This window comes from Eleutherodactylus coqui, chromosome 3 (genome assembly GCF_035609145.1).
Source record: "Eleutherodactylus coqui strain aEleCoq1 chromosome 3, aEleCoq1.hap1, whole genome shotgun sequence".
In the NCBI taxonomy this organism is placed as follows: domain Eukaryota; kingdom Metazoa; phylum Chordata; class Amphibia; order Anura; family Eleutherodactylidae; genus Eleutherodactylus; species Eleutherodactylus coqui.
This window is the reverse complement of record NC_089839.1, coordinates 200,669,793-200,688,574: the sequence shown is the minus strand read 5'-3', so window position 1 is coordinate 200,688,574 and position 18,782 is coordinate 200,669,793. Positions and strand designations below refer to the sequence as shown.

The 18,782-nt window shown below is 44.0% G+C and overlaps 1 protein-coding gene across 2 annotated transcripts in view; it reads right to left on the bottom strand.

The window, feature by feature from the left end:
- The window catches only part of LOC136621333 (laminin subunit beta-1-like), a 121,458-nt gene that overhangs the window by 18,632 nt on the left and 84,044 nt on the right, over positions 1 to 18,782 (bottom strand). For both annotated transcript variants that reach the window (XM_066596776.1, XM_066596777.1), the window contains exons 19-29: positions 13,530 to 13,722; positions 12,728 to 12,871; positions 12,131 to 12,362; positions 11,598 to 11,761; positions 10,879 to 11,103; positions 10,540 to 10,754; positions 7,761 to 7,857; positions 6,177 to 6,555; positions 4,057 to 4,241; positions 1,336 to 1,577; positions 23 to 226 (exon numbers count right to left, since the gene is read on the bottom strand). In XM_066596776.1, coding sequence (XP_066452873.1) covers positions 23 to 226; positions 1,336 to 1,577; positions 4,057 to 4,241; positions 6,177 to 6,555; positions 7,761 to 7,857; positions 10,540 to 10,754; positions 10,879 to 11,103; positions 11,598 to 11,761; positions 12,131 to 12,362; positions 12,728 to 12,871; positions 13,530 to 13,722 — 2,280 coding nt within the window. The remainder of the gene's footprint in view (positions 1 to 22; positions 227 to 1,335; positions 1,578 to 4,056; positions 4,242 to 6,176; positions 6,556 to 7,760; positions 7,858 to 10,539; positions 10,755 to 10,878; positions 11,104 to 11,597; positions 11,762 to 12,130; positions 12,363 to 12,727; positions 12,872 to 13,529; positions 13,723 to 18,782) is intronic.

The window sequence follows — 18,782 nt, the reverse complement described above, 5'->3', positions numbered from 1 at the left end:
AAAGATAAAACGTGGCACAAACCTTCTGAGAGATGTCATTGAGTTGATTTCCCATGACTTCCAGGTCCTGTTTTGCATTCTGTGCGGCCATTAGGGCCTTGGCTGAGATCGGCACAGCTCCGTTACAGTTTTCTCCGCCGCACTTCCTTAGGCCTTTCTCATCTATGCAGTTTGCTCCACCACAGGGAGACTTGTCACAGGGTTTGTCCCCAGGGGCACCACAAATCTTCCAGAATAAAGATACCCAAAATTAGTCAAATGAGTCCAATTAAAAGTTTATGCCTTATGATTATTCATGGGTTTTGCAAGATAGGCCAAAACTTCTGTACGAGCAGTTGAGGTTTATTGTCGAGAAAGGCTGCCAATATTCATGGCATCTGTGGAGCTCAGATCAGTTGCACTTGGAAGACCAGCCTTAATTGGTGGCTATGGTGTATTGTGGTCCAAGACCATCAGTTTATATAGGAATATACAGTGAATGGCCACGTTATTAGAGCCCCCATGCCTTTTACGATTGGAGTTTCTCTGTATGGAAATTAGAGCCATGACCCCAGAATGCAAAATAAAATAACGTGAAAAGTTTTATGTGGATCAGTTTTAGTGTGAATTCACATTAGATAAGGAAATCCAGCAATCTGATTGACTATCGATCACGCCTTTATTGGTTCTAGACTAGCCAAGGCAGGATTTCATTGTTCTGTTTTCTCATGCAGCGGTGGGGAGAGTATACTGAGAATGGTGGGATCAAGAGAAAACATTCAGCGAAAGGGGATACTGTGGATGGAAATAACTCAAAAGGGGTTAGAGGAGGATGTCAGGAATCATTCTGATGAACAGGCACTGCAGTCAAGAGCAGCCAAATACATTACTAGTGCTCCAAATTCGAATGCACATCTTATCATCCTTGGCTCTGAAGGGCTATAACAGTAGACAACCAAAAACTGGATCACTAAGCAGTGGAAAAACATCGACTTGTCAGATGAATCCAGATTCCTGGTTCACCATGCTGATGGATGGGTCCGGATTTGGTGCAAGCAGCGTAAATCGATGACCCGATTTATCACTATCAGCTGTTCAGAGCCTGTCACTACTGCCATCTACTTAGTGGCAACTACAAGAAATCTCTTTTCTACATGGGTCAATATTCCTGCAGACCGATTTCAACACTTAGTGAAATAGACGCCATCACAAATTGCTGTGGTTCTGAAGACCAAAGGAAGTTCAACATGCTACTAGATGGGGTCTCTGATAAAGTGGCCACTCAGTATAAATCAATAAGAACAATGTAGGACCACCCTAGGACTTTGTAGCTTACCACAGAACAGACCTCATTACCTTCTTATTGATCTGGTAGACATTGAGATCCTTAACTTTCTTCTGAATTTCTTTGAGGGATGTCTTCTGGGCTGTCATATTCCTCCGGAAGCTATCCAGATTGTCCTTCAGAAGTCTCTCTGTCTTCAGCCTTGTCTGTCTGGACTGGAAGACAGGGCTGTCAGCTCCAGATATAGAACCATTGGCCAGTTTTTCAGCTTCTATAGACTGTAAGTAGGACCTTAAGACGCTGCCGTAGGACTCTGCAAAGTTCAAGATAAAGATAAGAGTGGTGAATACAATGATTTATCAGGTGTACAGATGTGTTTTTTGTTGACCCTGGTTGTCCAACATGCAAGTCGTTCCAGGGGGTACCACCTTGTACATGCAAAAGGGGACGCCATAGCACATATCAATAGGAGGTCCCCTTGCTATTGCGGTTTCTCCATCCTGGAGGGGGGGGGGCAGCTTGTTTCTTCCCTTTCTTCTCATGTCTAATGCTTTTGCTTGTTTGTTGAGAAGTCTGTGGGGACTCTATTGGCACAACCTCACATTTATTTTGGCAGTCAATCTGTAATTTCTTAGAAGATAAGATGGAAGTCTAGAATGACTCAATAGCATACGTTATCTGATAATGGAAGATTAAAGGCTGCAGATCAATGTAAAAGGGGTCCTGAGACCGCAAGGACCAGTAGGGACGTTGTGTTTTTTTATCAGTTTCCCATATAAAATGAAACTTCCTTGAGTCGAACACCCAAAATTTTCAGTAAAAACAATGAGATGTGATCCTATCAAAGATGAAGAACAATACACATAGAATATAGAGAATGTATGTATAGGGCCTGAAATGCCTAAGCGCCAACTGTTCTGTGCAATGTTGAATTTTATGGAAGTGAGGTGAACTGAGATCCTATCTACAGAGCAATGAAGTTATATAGGAAACACTTTAACATTTTTTCTTTGTTTTTACGGTTACATAACTAGTAACGTATTCATGGACATAACATGTATCCATGGACCCTAGAGCAAAACTGGTATATGGTTCTTCCACTTTGGATATTTCTTCCCTTCTTTTCACCCTTTTTGCACTACCTAATGCTTCGTCATCATCTTCAGCTTCCTAAAACCCTTCCAACCCAATGATGCACATCTGCATGTATTGATGGGAAGGGGTTCCCACGAAATGCTGGGAGCTGGCTGTAGCGAACAACTCCAGTCCCGTTGCAATGAAGAAGCTCAGATGCCCACTGTTAACCCCTTGCAATGTTGATTGCTGCATGTACAGGGTTAACAGAGAGAAGGAGCTCCATCTACAATGTTATCAGCCCTCCGCTATCCAATTGCGGTGGGCCTCCAGGTTTGCCATGGCTTGTCATAGGCAAGAAAACAGATAATACATGGCAGAAGCACTACAATGTACTATTTAAGTAATCATAAGATTGCACATTCAAATCCCCTACAGGCATATAGAAAAAGAAGTACAAAAAAAAAATTTGCAAAAAAAATCCCTGAAAAAAAAATTATTAAAAAACCTTTTTTGCACCTTTTTTTTTTTTTAAAAAAGGAAAAGAATAAAAAAATACTTATTTTAGTATTTCCACATTGGTACGAACCCACACAATTAAATTAACAGAAGTATTTTCTTGCACAACAAATGCTATAAAAAATGCTTTTCTTGTTCATTGTGCTTCCCAATAAACACAATAAAGGTGATCAAAAAATCCATATGTACCCCAAGATGGGACCAATGAATAGCAAGCCCTCGCAGCTCTGTCAAAGGTAAAAATAAAAAAGTTCTTGGTCTTTGAAAATATTTTTCCCAAAAAAAGAGTTTTTATTGAGCAAATGTGGAAAACCCTAAAAAATATATACAATGTTAGTACAGTCGTTATAGTACAGTTATGTAATTTAAACTCCGGCCCACCACGTCATTTTATATGGCCTGCGATGAGGTCTGGATGCAGAAGGACTGGTTCTCCATTTTCCTTGGGGGATGCAGCGGGCACCTGGCAAAGGGAGTGGCGCACAGGGAGGGGATAACTTACTGATCTGTGAGGATCTGACTAATGAGACCCCCTCCGACATCGAGAATGGGACTGCAGTGTACCGCTCTCTGGTCACTGCGGAAGGGGGGGAAAAAATATCACTTTTTCCTCCACAGTGACATCACTCTGAATATAGCGCTGACCGCACAGTGCAGTTGGCGCCTCATGGGGCTGACGAAAAGACCCGTATGCACAGGTAACTTGGCAGTCCCACTGAAGGTGAATGGGGCAGTTCTATGCTTGCGCGAACAGCTCTTCATTCGGTCTCTTCCTCACTGCGGGTGGTGCAGTAACCTCGCTGTGAGGATGACGGGAGACATGGGACCCCCATTCTGGAGATCGTCGGGAGTTTTAGAAGTTAAAATTCTGGTAAACCCCTTTAATTGTATCTGGAAGGAGCTCATCTTATGCTCGGGTACATTTTGTGTTATATTTCAAGACTGTATCCATTAAACAGATCCCCTTTTAGTAGTAGTTGTGTCTGGTACTGCAGCTCCATCCCATTGGTTGGGACTGAGCTGCAATACCAGGCGCAGCCTCTACCAAAGTCTGGCACTGTGCCTGATATGGGGACAGCACGCTTGGCGAAGTATCTTGAGGCCATCACTCCCCTTGTCAGTGTAGTCTAATCTTATAGTCATGGACAATCTATGAATACTGTAGTCCTGGGAAACCCCTGACATATTCATCTTTTTACCATTGAAGCCCAGTGCTGCTATGGCCTCTATCTGTGTTCTCAGCATTTGTATGGTGTTGTTGGTCACGATCAGTTCCAGCATCAGCTTCTCCAGTTTTCCTTTTTGCTTTCTGTCTTGTCTCTGAGTATCGTTAATTTTCTTCTCCTGGGAATGGAGCTGATAGGAGAGCTGAGCCACCTCCGTACTGAAGAGAGAGGAGGAAGAGAAGGCATTAACGACCCTTTATAATAAACACTCAGTTATAAATAGCGTTGCTGCTCTCCGCCATTATAAACACGGGATGTCTATATTTAGCTCTGTCTTATTATTCCTGAGAGGACGACTGATGACGACCTCCCAAAGATTAGATGCCATTACTGAACTTGGACTGGAAGGAGAAAACTCCAGAACAACTTTAATAACATCGTTTATAACGTTGCCACTTTTAGCACCAACATCTTGGGGTCATTTCTTAATACATCTTTACCGGGGTCAGGGCTTAGCTTTTCTGAAACAGAGTTCTAAATCCACTGCATAGGACAAGTTAAATTATGGAATGTCTGCAGCCACCACTAGAGGGCGCACAGGAGGTTACTGCATACATTTACACTTTGATGCTACAGGGCAACTTTGGATGCGATACGCCTTGGCAGCTAAGCACCACAATGTAGCCTTGTGACATCATGTACTAATGGAAGTGAATGCAGTCATGTTGGAGCTAGCACATTGCTGAGACCCCGACCGAACAATTGCAAGAAATTCAAACTCGCTGGACTTCTTGGGTTCATCGGGAGCAACTTGTGAGCTGCAAAATGACTCCATTGATTCCTATTACTATGAGATGTTAGAGGACTACACTGTGAGCTTGGGCTGTGGGGCCCATCATAGCTAAAGTCACCATGTAACCTTGGTTTAAATGTATGCAGTCAGTACCAGTCTTAGGTTGCAGAATTTTTTTTGGCGCCCCCTCCCTTCTTCCCTCCAGTCAAAGAAACAAAAAAAAGCAACATATATTGCGTTTTTAAGCAGTTTGCCTATATTCTGCTTGCGGAGAAAGAAGCAAAAGAGTAGCGCACCCACACCACAACAGCTCAGAGTATACATACTATATCAGAACCAAGCTCAGTACTGTAGCAGTTTCAGACACGAGGGTGGAGCCTCAAGTGTAATAGCCGCAGGTCTGGGGAGAAGACGGGAGGTCTCAGTCTGCAGTACAGATAGAGGAGGTGGGTAGCGTAGACAGAAGGGAAGCCTGGGTCAGCAACGGGAAGTCTCAGTTGAATAGCAGAAGAGCAGGCAGATATAGAGTTAGGTCGAGGCTTGGAGCACAATAATCACGATAATCACGCAAGGTAGTGGAGGAAGGGCCAGGCTTTTATAGGAAGTCCAATTAACAGGTAGGGTGAAGCCAAAACAGGGACTAGATCAGAGGCACAGAAACGAGGCTAAGTTTAAAAATAAGGAACTGTCCAAGAGCTGGATAACTCAGTGGAGAAAGCTGCTAACTGGAGCACAGGCGGTCCCAGGTTTGACCCCTGACCATTAGATTCATACAGCACCAGAACCAAGCTCATAGCAAATACAGCACTAGAACCAAGCTCATAGGATTAATACAGCACGAGAAGTAATCCAGTACATAAATACAGTACCAGAACCAAGGTCAGTCCATAAATACTGTACAAGAACCAACCTCAGTATATAGATACAATACCAGAATCAAACTCATAATATGTAGTTGCAGAACTAAGCAAACATGTTGCAGGGTCTGACAGCACTGCCTTGGAACATTAGAGGGAAGGAGAAAGAGCCAAGAGTAGGAGAATTCATGTAGCTCCGCAAGATGTTGCTACAAGAAGCAAAAAGAATATTTGGCCAGGTGGACCTAAGGAAGCCAATTATTCCCCAACCTCCTGTGCCCCCTACAACCCCCTGCATAATTTCTTTTAGGAAAAGTTGCAAATTTTGGAACTTGCTATATTTGCAGAATAAGTTGCGATTTATTTTTATGTCCGTGCAGGGTTTCAGTTTTGGAATGCAAGAATGATCCTATTCACTGACAGCAAGCTGATATATTGAGAGAGGTAAGGAGCTGTAACATAAAATACATTAGAAAGCTGCAGCACATTTCATTAAGCTTTACCTTATCTTGTTCACCAGTTTGTTCATCTGCTCCAGCATGCGTGTTCCCTCAATGCCTCCATCTCCGATGATCTGCTTGACGCTCCTCAGTCTATCTTCCAGTTCTCTTATGAGGCTGTTGCTGATCTCTGGAGTCTCTCCTCCCTCCTGTAGGTCAGACACCTTCTTCTGGATACCTCGGAGCTGGTTCTGAAGCTGGCTGATAATACTGTCCCATTGATAGAAGCACTGGTGGCAGGCAGAGCACCTGGGAAAGTTATCCTGGAAACCTCTGGCACATTGGTCGCACCGCCGCCCAGTGAACCCTTCTCGACATCGGCACATACCGGTCAGGTGGTCACACTGCTGTATCTCAGAGCCATATGCATCACAATTACAAGCTATGGAAGAAAACAAGTAAGAATCTGATCAGGCATACTGATAAGGGGTCCACTACTACCCCCCCCAAAACCCCTCAATCACAGTATACTACCGAAAGTAATTGAACATCTGAGCAAGAAGGAGAAGTAATATTTAGTGGGGCTCCTTTGGCCCTAATGACATCAGATACTCCCCATGGCATACTTTCTACTAACGTCTGATACATTTCAGCTGGTATTTCCCTCTATTCATCCTGCAAACATTTGGCAAGTTCTCTCCAAAAAGATGGATGCTGTTTAAATTTTCTGACCCGGCATTCTAGTTCATCCCAAAGATGTCCAGTACAGTTCAGGTCGGGACTCTGTGCATCCAGGCCAATCATGGAATATCCATATCCTCAAACCAATGTAATACAGCACTGGATTTGTGACAAAACGCGTTGTCTTGTTGGAAGTATGGCTGACCATTGCCAGAGTATTAGCACATTGTCGGCAGCACATTATTGTCTAGTATGTCAGGGTTCACCTCCATGTTCATGGTTCTTGTCACTACAACCAACGGACTGAGTCCGTGCCACGTAAAACATCGCCAGACCATAAGGGAACATCCGCCAAACTTACCTGTTGGCACAACACACTCAGGTAAAAGGCATTCCCCAGGATCCTCCACATACAGTTACATCCATCTGATATGAAGATGTAGCAGCTTGATTCATCATTCCATAGAACGTTCTTCCATTGCTCTACAGTCAAATGACGACGCTCCTTCTACCATTGTTGATGGACTGATGCATTGTGCTTCATGATGGACGGCTTGGCAGTTCCCATCACAAAGTATGGCTGACACCTCCATGCATTTTATGTAGCATGGTTTAGGACACAGGACATGCTAATAAGACACGATCCATTTTACTGATAGGGGGGTCCAAATACTTTTGGTAAGATAATGTATCTGCATAGCTCTAGGGGGTGCAAAGGCTCCAAATGCAACCTATTCTAAGAACAGAGAAAGACCCAGTACCATAAATACTATGTGATGTTTGAGGGACCCTAGTACAGAATTTACATGGCGGAGCTTCAAGTTATACCTCTGCAGCTATTCTAGCAGGAGCTGTTACCAGTAGGGGGCAGTGAAAATGGTAACTGTGTACTGCAGGGACATTTATGGAATTTGGGATAGAATTCTGTTAGGCACATTACAATAAAATACCTGGGAGTCACTGTACCTTCACATCTCTGCTGTGGGTCTCCCCAGTAATTCTCTTCGCAATGAGAGCAGACTCTGCCTCCAAATCCCGTCCGACAGTAACACTGCCCTGTGTACTTCAGGAGGCAAAATACACCGTATAGATCAATTTGGTTGGTTTACACATGAAGTCTGTGCTGATTAATTGCTTAATACATTTGCGATCAAAATTATCACCCCCACCCATTACAAATTCAGCTTATTTGCCAAATTTACAAACTTCCAGCTGTTTGCAGAAAAAAACAAGAAAAATGTAAATAGCCGTACACAACTAATATAACAAGCGGTTTCTCCAAATTCACCACAAAATGCCATTTTTAGTGACTCCTGCGGTCTCACAATTAGCCCCCCTTCATGACAAGCGTGTTTAACACTTAGTAGAGGGTTTGGTCCCCCTGCTTCCTCAGGAATCTGGTGGTAGCCGGTATTGGCGCCCTCTTTCTGCCATATTCAGGTAGTGCAGCCAGTGTTCATATAACTTTGAACTAGTAAACTACTACCAACTGTACCTTTGGGAACATTCGGCGCCTTTGGGTTTTTTTGTGTCCTTTTCTTGTGTGGGGAAATACCAGAATAAAAAAGAAATTCGGCTATTGTTTTTTAGATTTCATTTTTACAACAGCAGCATGAAGAATAAGTAATGTGACAACATTCTTCTGTGGGTCAGCAAATTCCAGAGGTGCCAAGTTTATACAGTTTTTTAAGTTTAGCTATTTTTGTATAATAAAAACCCAGTTTTTCTTTTTTTTTTCTTTTAAAGGGCCACTTCTGATTTTTGTATGCATTATGTTGCTATCCCCCAGTATATATAAGCTGGCTAGTGTTACCTTGGTTAGTTGTTTCTTTCTGTCTGAAACTTCTTTTTTTTTCCAGATAGTCATGTGATCTCAATTCTGACCAACTCAGATCTATTTGGGATTATGTGTTCTCTAATTAAGTCCATGTGATGCTATTGCATGATCACTACGACAGAAACTGCCTAGAGGAGGGCACAGGCACTCCTATCACAGTTAAGCCTCATGTCCATGGGCATATGGTGAAATGCTGCTGATCTCCCTGCAGCGTTTTACTGGTGCAAAAAGTCTAACTAGAAAATTCAGCCCTATTCACAGGAAAGACTTATGCTAAAATAATAATCTTTATTAGAATAATTTAAAAAGAGACAGTAGACTCAGGGCACAACACAAAACAAAGAGTTGGGAAGGATGTTGCAGCCACTCAAGGGTGGTCAAGCCACCAGGTGGCAGCGCCTCCGACCAACCTAGGACAAGACGTCGTTAGCTACAAAAATACTCTTGTTAGAGAGATATACTTATTGGGACTAGAACTATGAATCGTGTCACTGTATGGGAATGATAAATCCTCAACCAGAGGATGAGATGATCATACACTCTTTGTTCAGATATTACAGTCAGACCGAAACTGATGATAGTGTCACGGTCACGTCTCCATATGTAGCTAACGCTACAAAATACTTAGTAAGGACTTGCGCGTCTTAGTGCAAGAACTACAGAATTTTCTCATTAGGTACACTGTTCTTAGGTTTATTGCATCACACTTTTGGTCTCGGATTATTGCATCGTACTATAAGCTCGACGCGTTTCACCACTTCGTAAATGTGGATCATCAGGAGTGATAGTACTAGATAAGTCGTATAATTTGCAAAGGTGAATCACTGTGCTCAAGGTGATGTATACCAAAGTTATGAGTCCTAGATGCAATATATGCTCATGCTAGTGCCTATGAACAAAAGGTAAGACGGCTTCTAGAAAAAGATGCAACAAGCCAAAGTCTCCTTTTGGGGGAAACCGATCCAGTATATAAGCTGAGACCAATCTGATTATCTCACTCTCACAGACTTAAGCATTCCATTTATGCAATTGTCAAAAAATAGCTTGGAAGTCTGGGAGTCAATCCTAACACTCGTTGGCTAGCACCGAAGGCTATATACGCCTAGAGTCAATCCTCCTAAAGTGCCAAACTGCCCAGTTAGAATCTGTAGGTAAAAGCTGGTCTCTTTAAAGGCCCAATCAACAGTCAAGAGGTCTAGAGGAGCGAGGTATACAGCATAGATCGTTTCCCTAAGCATAATAGCAGGCTTTAGTATGTCAAAATAACAAAGAGAGGTCCCATCGCCTTGATGGTAGGCAAGGAAAACATTCAAAGGCCCCTAACATTTTTCTTTCTTTTGTCTGTGCTGTATGAGAGGTTATTCTTTGCGTGACAAGTTGTACTTTTTGATAATAGCATTTGGTGATCCATATGAATTTTTGATTGCTTTCTATTTCTGTTTTTGTATGGTGAGACATGCAAAATTTGTTTTTTTCTGTGCTTCTTGGCATGCACAATGGGTGTTAAATAATGTACTATGTTTTTACTCGGGCCATTGCGACAATACCAAATTTGTGATTTTATTTATTTTTTAACATAGTAAGAGGAAAAAGGTGGGGTTTTGACCTTTTTTTTAACTATTGTTTTACACTTTCAATTACCATTTTCTTTTTGGCCCGCTAGGGGAATTGAAGCTCATTACTTCTGACATTGTTATAATACACTACAATACTTCTGTATTGAAGTGTATCATATTGGTCTGTGAGTCTTATAGACCACTGTAAGTGGCAGACCCGGAGGCCATCTTCAAGCCTCCAGGTACCATAGAACCCATTGGTACCCTGTCATCATATCCCCATACCCCCTGCTCCTTATATTTTATCATTCAAAAGATTTTAAAAACCTATTGACCAACCACTGAGACTCACCACATTGCAGTCCTGTCTGAAGGAATAGCTGGGAACACAAGCACAGGGCTCGCAGCCCAGGTCTGCTCCGAAGTTCCAGAAGTTAGTTGCACATTCATCGCAGTTCTTGCCAACCACATTCGCTCGACAGGGACAATGTCCGGTCACTCTGTCGCAGTAGCAGAAGTCTCTGGAGCAGTGTGACTGCAGCGTTCCCAGCTCGTTGCACGTACAACCTGTAATAAAGGAAGGTAAATAATAACAATAATCCTTATTTGTATAGCGCCAACTTATTCAGCAGATGTGCAATCCAGGTACAATGGAAACCAAGAACATAGACGGTTTTATCTAAGTACGTACGGCGGCAGTTGCGCAGGATGGCACTTCCAAAGTAACCGGTTTTGCACTCTCCACAATGATGCCCGTCTGTGTTGTACAAGCATTTCAAGCACATGCCTGTGCGGGAGTCACATGACTCAGAGTCGCTGGGGTCAATGTTGTTGTTACACTGGCAGGGGCGACACTCTCCTGCATCTTGATCAGGGTTCCCAAAGTATCCAGGGGAGCAACGATCACACCGCAAACCTGATCAACAAGAGACAGAAAGAGAGCACTCTCAGATTCCATTGACTTCTGTAAGCAGATCAATTGTGTTTTAATATGTTTGGGTCTGATTTTTAGACTTTATCGACTTCTATGGGGAGGATACGGATGTGTATAACGCGTTTCACCATTTGACATGAATCTGGTTTTCAATGTTCTGCTCATTGCTACTTGCAACATGGCAGATCCAGCCTTATAAACACTGTATGACCACTTCATTAGAGACCCGCATCAGTAGTGCGTTGGACTCCTTTGGCAATCTGAACCGCAGCAATTCCTCATGGTGTAGATTCCACAAGGTGATTAAATCCTTCTGCAGGGATATTGGCCAATGAGGACAGGATGCTTCTTGTAATTGCTGCAAATTAGATGATGGTGCTGACACGCGGCTTGCGCTAAATTCTGAGCTCCTATCAGCACGGTGCAACAGCTTTTTCGAAAGCTGTCTGGTTTACCACATTATACATCCTTTTTACCTGTATATCCAGGTGCGCAGAGGCAAACAATGTGCCCAGAATCTCGGTCAGCGTAACAAGAGCTGCCATGGTAATTCTGAGTGCTAGGATACCCAGGGCAAGGGCAAGGGCGACACTGCTGGCCAGATCCAAGAATGGGGTCTCCATAATAACCATCCAGACACCTGAAAAAAATATAAATCATGTCACACTTAGGTGGGCAATTAACTGGCTCATTTGCAATGAGTTATTCCATTTCCGGTCAGCTGAGGTGGGGCGCTGTTGCATTGGTTTCTATGGAAAATGTTCATGGAAAACAGTGGTGAAAAATGGTATTGCAGTTCAGTTTAGTAATTTACAGCATATTATTGATGGCAGCTGTTGTGGGGACGAATCCCAAGCTGCAAGCTTTTTCTACTAAAGAGAATGTAACTCTGTAGCACACTGCGGAGAATTTAAATGTTAGTTCTTGGTGATAGTGACTGTACTGAGGTATCTCACGCACTGTGCCTTATCGTACCCCCTCCCCCTCCCAACATCATCCAACAACTTACTTATCACAGTGTCGGCCACTTGTGAAATCCCTACATCTGATGCAGGTTCCGGTCCTCGGTTCGCATTCTTCAGAGTGCCCATTGCATTGGCAAGGCTTGCAATGAGGGAAGCCCCATTGACCAGGCAAGCACTGATCACACAGTCTGCCCACTACATAACTATGGCACTGGCACTGCCCTGTTATGGGGTTGCAAAATCTTGATGAGGAGCCTTGAGGGTGGCAGTCGCATTCTGTGCAAATAAAAGGAATGAACGTTATTGATAGACAGTACCCAACGGTATACATAGAAAAGATGGGGCCCCATAGCGAATATCAATGGGTCCCCATTTATGCTGCTCGGTTTTGCCATCCAGAACAGAAGGGCCTGATGTCTGCAGTCATCACACCTCCTTCTCCATTTCCCCGTTTCTTTTACTCACCCACTAATATTAAAGGGGTTGGGAAAAGCACGGCCAGGCCCCTTTCTCCAAGGGCCCCTTGTCTATATCTGTGGGAAATCGGGTATGATAGGTGCCAGAATTAAAATGAGAGCGAGTATCTGACTGGTTATGGGCGGGCATTACATTTTGTGCCAAGTACACATATGTTCACTTACTGCTGCATCCATAGGGCCCAAATCCATAGGTTCCAGGAGCGCATTGATCGCAGCGCTGGCCAATAACATTCGGCTTGCACATACATTGTCCTCCTATTTTGTCGCAGACGGCGCTGAGGGAACCCTGAAGGTTACAGAGGCATGCTGCAAAAGGAAAAGCAAGTGAGCAATCAACTATAGTGCCCTCTACTGGTGAATCTTGCAAGAAAAATTCTCTCTCTCGTATCTATATCTCTCCAATAGCTGTCTGTCTCTCTATCCATCTCATATCTCTCTATCCCATATTTATCAATCAATTTCAGATCTAAATATTTTTCTCTCTATCCAATAGCTATCTATGTCTCTATCCATCTCATATTTATCTATCTCTCTCTTATATTGCGCTCTCTCCCCATTAGCTATGTATTTATCTCATATCTATCCATCTCTCTCTCATCTCTTACTCTATCTCTCTGTCTATACTCAAACAGTATATGCATACATGACTTGGACAAAAGTATGTGAACACCCAACTTCCATGGGTGTTTTTTGAACATGTCTTTACAGGTGGTTTAATGCAGTCTAGGACAAAGATTTTCCTGGCATCTGACAAACCTAGATTAATGCATTAGTACGGTATTCAGAGAACACATTTCCACTGTGCCCAATGAAGATCAATGTGCTTTACACTTTTCTAGCTGACACTTGGCATTGAGCCTACTGATGTCACACCTAGCTGCCCGGCCATAGAGCCTATGTTTAAATCTTCTATATTATACAGGAAACAATCCTGTCTCTTCCCCCCTCTCCTCGTATAACTCACGTAATGCTCCATCGTGGATGATGGCCGAGATGCTGCAGATCAACTTCACGCACATTTCTGCTAGGGTTGGCATGGTCGCCATCTTGAAGGACTCTAGACACCGGTAGTTTTCCATCTCCTCCCGGTGATGTACAGACACGGGGTCAGTTCCATGGAAACCAGGCAGTTCGGAGAACTTCGGCAGTAGGACGATCTGTAGGGCACATGGAGAAGAAGGAAAAGTAAGCCCAACGGAAATAAATATATACAAGTCTCACCAGACCAAATGCTGTTATATACCATATATTATATATCTATCTATCTTAGGGCCTTATTACACAGAACAATAATTTTTCGCTAGAATATGGAAATCTGAACAATAATCATTCAGTCTAAATGCATCGTGCGACTAATGCGTTCACTTATCTTTCGTCACTTCAGCAGGCATAAAAATCAAATGATGATTGGCCGTGCAAACAGGCAGTTGCTCGTCTATGAACGACTGCCTGTTTACTGTGAACGGAGGTTGGTGGAGTGATCTCTGGCCCACTCCACCCCCATTGACTGAGTGATCATTGCTCCTATGTGAAAGCATAGGAGAAATTATGACTGGGAAGACTGTCAGATGCCTAAGTGCACAACATGTGTATGTATCATGTACTACACGCATGCCTTATACTCGTGATTCACGGCCCGATATCGCCCTCACAATCCATGTGGAACCCCTGGATGCGGGGGGTTTTCATATGAAAACAGCTTCGCATCACTGCAGGGAATCCCTTCATCTCATTGCTTTTAATGCCCGCCCCATTGAAAGCAATGACCGAACATTGTGATCTTCTGCCTTTGCTATGATAGCAGCGGCAGGGGATTCCTTCATCCTCACGGGGAGTCCCCTTATCACTGAACACCCTGCCGCTGCTGGCACAGTGTTCAGTGATGAGAGGAATCTCCTGCCGCTGCTGTCACAACAGAGACAGAAGATTTCAATGTTCTGTCATTGCTTTCAATGGAGCTGGCGCTGCTGCTGTTGCCGCTGCCGCTGGCCTCATTGAAGAGAAAGTGAAACCCCAGGATAAAAGAATCCCCTGCCGCTGCTGTCACAGCAGCAGCAGGGGATTGCGATCTTCTCCCATCACTTTAACCCCTTGAGTGGCACGCCCGGAAAAGTTCCGGGGACGAGCTCCACTGCTCATAGCAACATAGCCCGGAAGATTTCCGGGCTATGCATCACTATGGGAGCTGCAGAGCACAATGCCACAAGCTGTGACAGTGTGCTCTGCCTGCACAGACCCACAGAGAACAAAGCATGGGCTTTGAAAAACCAGCAGAAGATATTGCCGGCATGTCGGCAATGTCCTGCTTTGTTTACAGGTTGCCATAGAGACCATCGGCTTGTCAGAAGCAAGCCGATGGTCTCTGTGGCAGGGAGAGCTGGTTGTTAGCTGTCAGAGGACAACTAGGTACCTGCTATTACAGCAGAGATCAGAGAAAACCTCCGATCTCTGCTGTGTTAACTCTTTACATGCTGCAGTCTATGTGACTGCAGCATGTAAAGGGCTGTCACTGCAGCATGTAAAGGGCTGTCACCATCGGACCTCTGGAATGTGATCAGGGGTCCTGATGGATCCCTGTGGAAGTCCCCTAAAGGGACAAAAAAAAATAAAATTTTTTTTAAAAGTTAAAAAAAAAAAAAGTTAAAAAATTATTTAAAAAATTTAAAAAAACACTTGTCTCCCTTTACTTTGTAAAAAATCAAAAATACAATCACACATGTGGTATCCATGTGCGTCGTAATGACCCAGAGAAGGAAGTTAATACATTATTTAACCCCTTAATGACATGGCCCCTTTTTTCTTTTTTCCCCATTTCTTTTTTTTCTTCCCCCCTGTTTAAAAAATCACAACTTGTCCCGCAAAAAACAAGCCCTTATATGGCCATGTCAATGGAAAAATGAAAAAGTTATGGCTCTTGAGACACAACTGCAAAATTAGTTGAAATTCAATGATTAGACCATTTTAAAAAACCTGCCCTGGTGGGCACGACAGGGTGGTAGGAAACCTGCCACTCAAGGGGTTAAATGAGGCCTGCACTGCTGCTGCTGCCCCATTTAGAAAAATGTGACAGCTGTGGCAGGGGATTCCCTTCATGAAAACGCCTCAAATCCACAGGGCTTTTACATGATGGCAAAGGCAATATTTGGCCTGATTCACGGCCCAATTGGGCATTGATTCACGACCCGATATCACGCTTGCCAGTGTGAAGGAGCCCTTAAGTAGCAGAAAGGCTGATATAAACTGTGAATGTGCAGCTGAATCTGTACCTGTGGTGTGGATTTTGACTGTTTTTGATGCAGAAATACTGCAGACATTGGTGTGGATTTGCAGCATTCCTGCTAAGTATGAACAGACCCTTAGACAGCTTTCTTAAGAGTGTGGGTCGGAATAATTTTTCTTGGCCCATCCTGTACAACAAACTTCATCGGAATGTTGTTTACCAGGAAATATTTTAATAAGATGTGCTAAGAATTAAAGAAAAGCCTGCAGAGGCCTTTAAAAATTCTGCCAATGTCTACAGAAGTAGGCCAGGGGGGCAACACGCAGAGAGAGCTCCATGTCGGTTTGCCCTGAGGACTTTGTGCATTTGAAATAGCTGATGAATAGGCTCCATGTATGTCCAGTGATAAAGGGGTCACATTAATCACATCTGATATAGATAACATTTTTGATGATGGGCAACAACACTTTTTGAGTTTGTTTCCATTGATATCAAATTTCTGTATCTGAGTGTCATTAAATGTGAGTTCTGAGGGTTTCAAAACAGGAAACTCATTTGTAATAACCCTGTATATAGATTGCAGTCACCTCCCCTGGACTGGCTTTTTACTAGTGTAGGAAATCATAATTACTAAAAACTCTGCACACAATATAAAAACTTGTGAACTCTAAGCTGTGCCGCTGTTCCGCTTTTGTGCAACTACAACTTCCAGCATGCCCATGTTTTAGAATTCCACATGCAGATTAATTACCTATCTGCAGTACTAGTGCACACCAGATGGTGGCAGTGTTGTGTTTTGTTAATATCATTGCATGATTCTTATTGGCTTTATAAAGGGGTTTTATGGAAGTAGGGTATTGATGATTTATCCTAAGGATAGGTGGTTATCAGTATCAGATCGAAGGGGGTCAACTACTCAGGACCCTGCCAATCAGCTGTCTGAAGTGACAGCAATGATTGCATGACCGGCCTCTCATTGTATACCAGGCTCAGCACTATACATGTCATAGTGGCGGTTCCTGGTATTTTACCTGGAGATGTTTTTAGGCCATGTGATCAATGAACTTGGTGTTACACGTTTTTGATGCAGATTTCGACACAGATTTTGATGCAGATTTTCCAGTGAGTACATTCATGCATAGTGGAAATTAAGGTGACCAGACGTCCAGATATAGGCAGGACAGTCCCGTTTTCTCCAGGCTCCCAAGTGGAACAGCCATTTGTCCCGCTTTCTGGACGTCTATCCTGCTTTTGTCCCACTTTCGGGAAGCGGGGTCACTATGAAGGCGATTACCATCTGGGGTGCTGCTGTTCCCCGGATGGCAATGACTCAATGGCGCCCCTTTTGGGATGCACACACTAATAAGATCTTCCTCCCTTGACCTCTCCTCCTTTGTTCCGAATGAGGAGAGGAGAAGGGAGGAGGCGTTGCTGCGGGCGCACACACTTCCACCTGCAGCTGCGCTAAGAAAAGGAGCAGTGGCACTCTGAAGACAAGGAGAAGGTAAGTATATCGGTTTTCATTGGGGGTTCTGTTATTACTGGGGCTACTGTGGGGGTCACTGTTACTACTGGGGTCAATATAGGGGACACTATAAGTAATAGTGTCCCCTGTATCAGCTCCAGTAGTAATAGTATTAATAAGGTCACTGTGGGGGTCACTGTTACTACTGGGGCTGATATAGAGGACACTATTACTATTGAGGTCACTGTGGGGGTCACTACTACTACTGGAGCCACTGTGGGGGAAAGTATTGCGACTGGGACCACTGTGAAACACAGTATTACTACTGAGGCCACTGTGGGGGACAGTATTACTACTGAGGCCACTGTGGGGGTTACTATTACTACTGGGACCACTGTGGGGGTTACTACTAGTACTGGGGCCACGGTGGGGGACAATATTACTGCGGGGGCCACTGTGGGGGACAGTATTACTATTGGGGCCACTGTGGGGGACAGTATTACTATTGGGGCCACTGAGAAACACAGTATTACTACTGAGGCCATTGTGGGGGACAGTATTACTACTGAGGCCACTGTGGGGGACAGTATTACTACTGAGGCCACTGTGGGGATCACTATTACTACTGAGGCCACTGTGGGGATCACTATTACTACTGGGGCCGATATAGGTGACACTATTGCTACTGAGGCCACTCGCATGGGCCAGCATGCCTTATGCTGACTTAGGGTTTGTTTACATGTGGTGTAAATGCTGTGGAATGTCCGCAGCAGAAATTTTCCTGGCAAATTCTGCTTGTACCCACAGCTAATTTTATACCATACGGCGTTCCCCCTCACCTTTTTTGAAGGCTTCCTGCAGCCTGTGCTACCCGGCTTCTGGTTCCCAGCGGCCTGGTCAGGTGCAGCACCACTGATCATGTGATGCTACTAGAGGCCACTGGGAACCAGAGCCAGGGAGCGCTGACAGCGGTGAGCCTTCAGAGGGGGTGAGGGGGAGCGGTGCATGAAAGCTGTGGGTACACGGCTGATTTCCAGTCAAAATCTGCACCATTTGTATAGATTTTGATGTGAATTTTAGTGTGGATCCACAGCAGACCCTTTCTATTTAAAGTGTTAGGTTAGACGGAGCTGCACCAAAATCCGCACCAGTGATGCAGAAATGATGTGGATTTTGTTGCAGATTTTCCACTGCAAAAAATCTGCAGCCTTTTTCGCTGCATATGAATGCACCCTTATACAAGGAGTCATTTTGTGATGACACATTACCTTTAATATCGACAGCTGAGTCGGGACCATAAGCGATAAGTGTGATGCAATCACTGACTATGCTATGTGCTTCCAGCAGTCGCAGGGTGACTGTTCCCGCTGCTGGGTGGCCATCTGTCAGTTATCGTGGGAAACCTCTTTATCTCTCTTTCAGTTTATTCGAGAGGAAGAAATGATATTGTTTTTGCTGCCCTTTGATGGTGTAAATCAGACAGCAGTGAGCACAGCTCAGGCGCGCTCACACGGACGGTGGCGGTGGGGGAT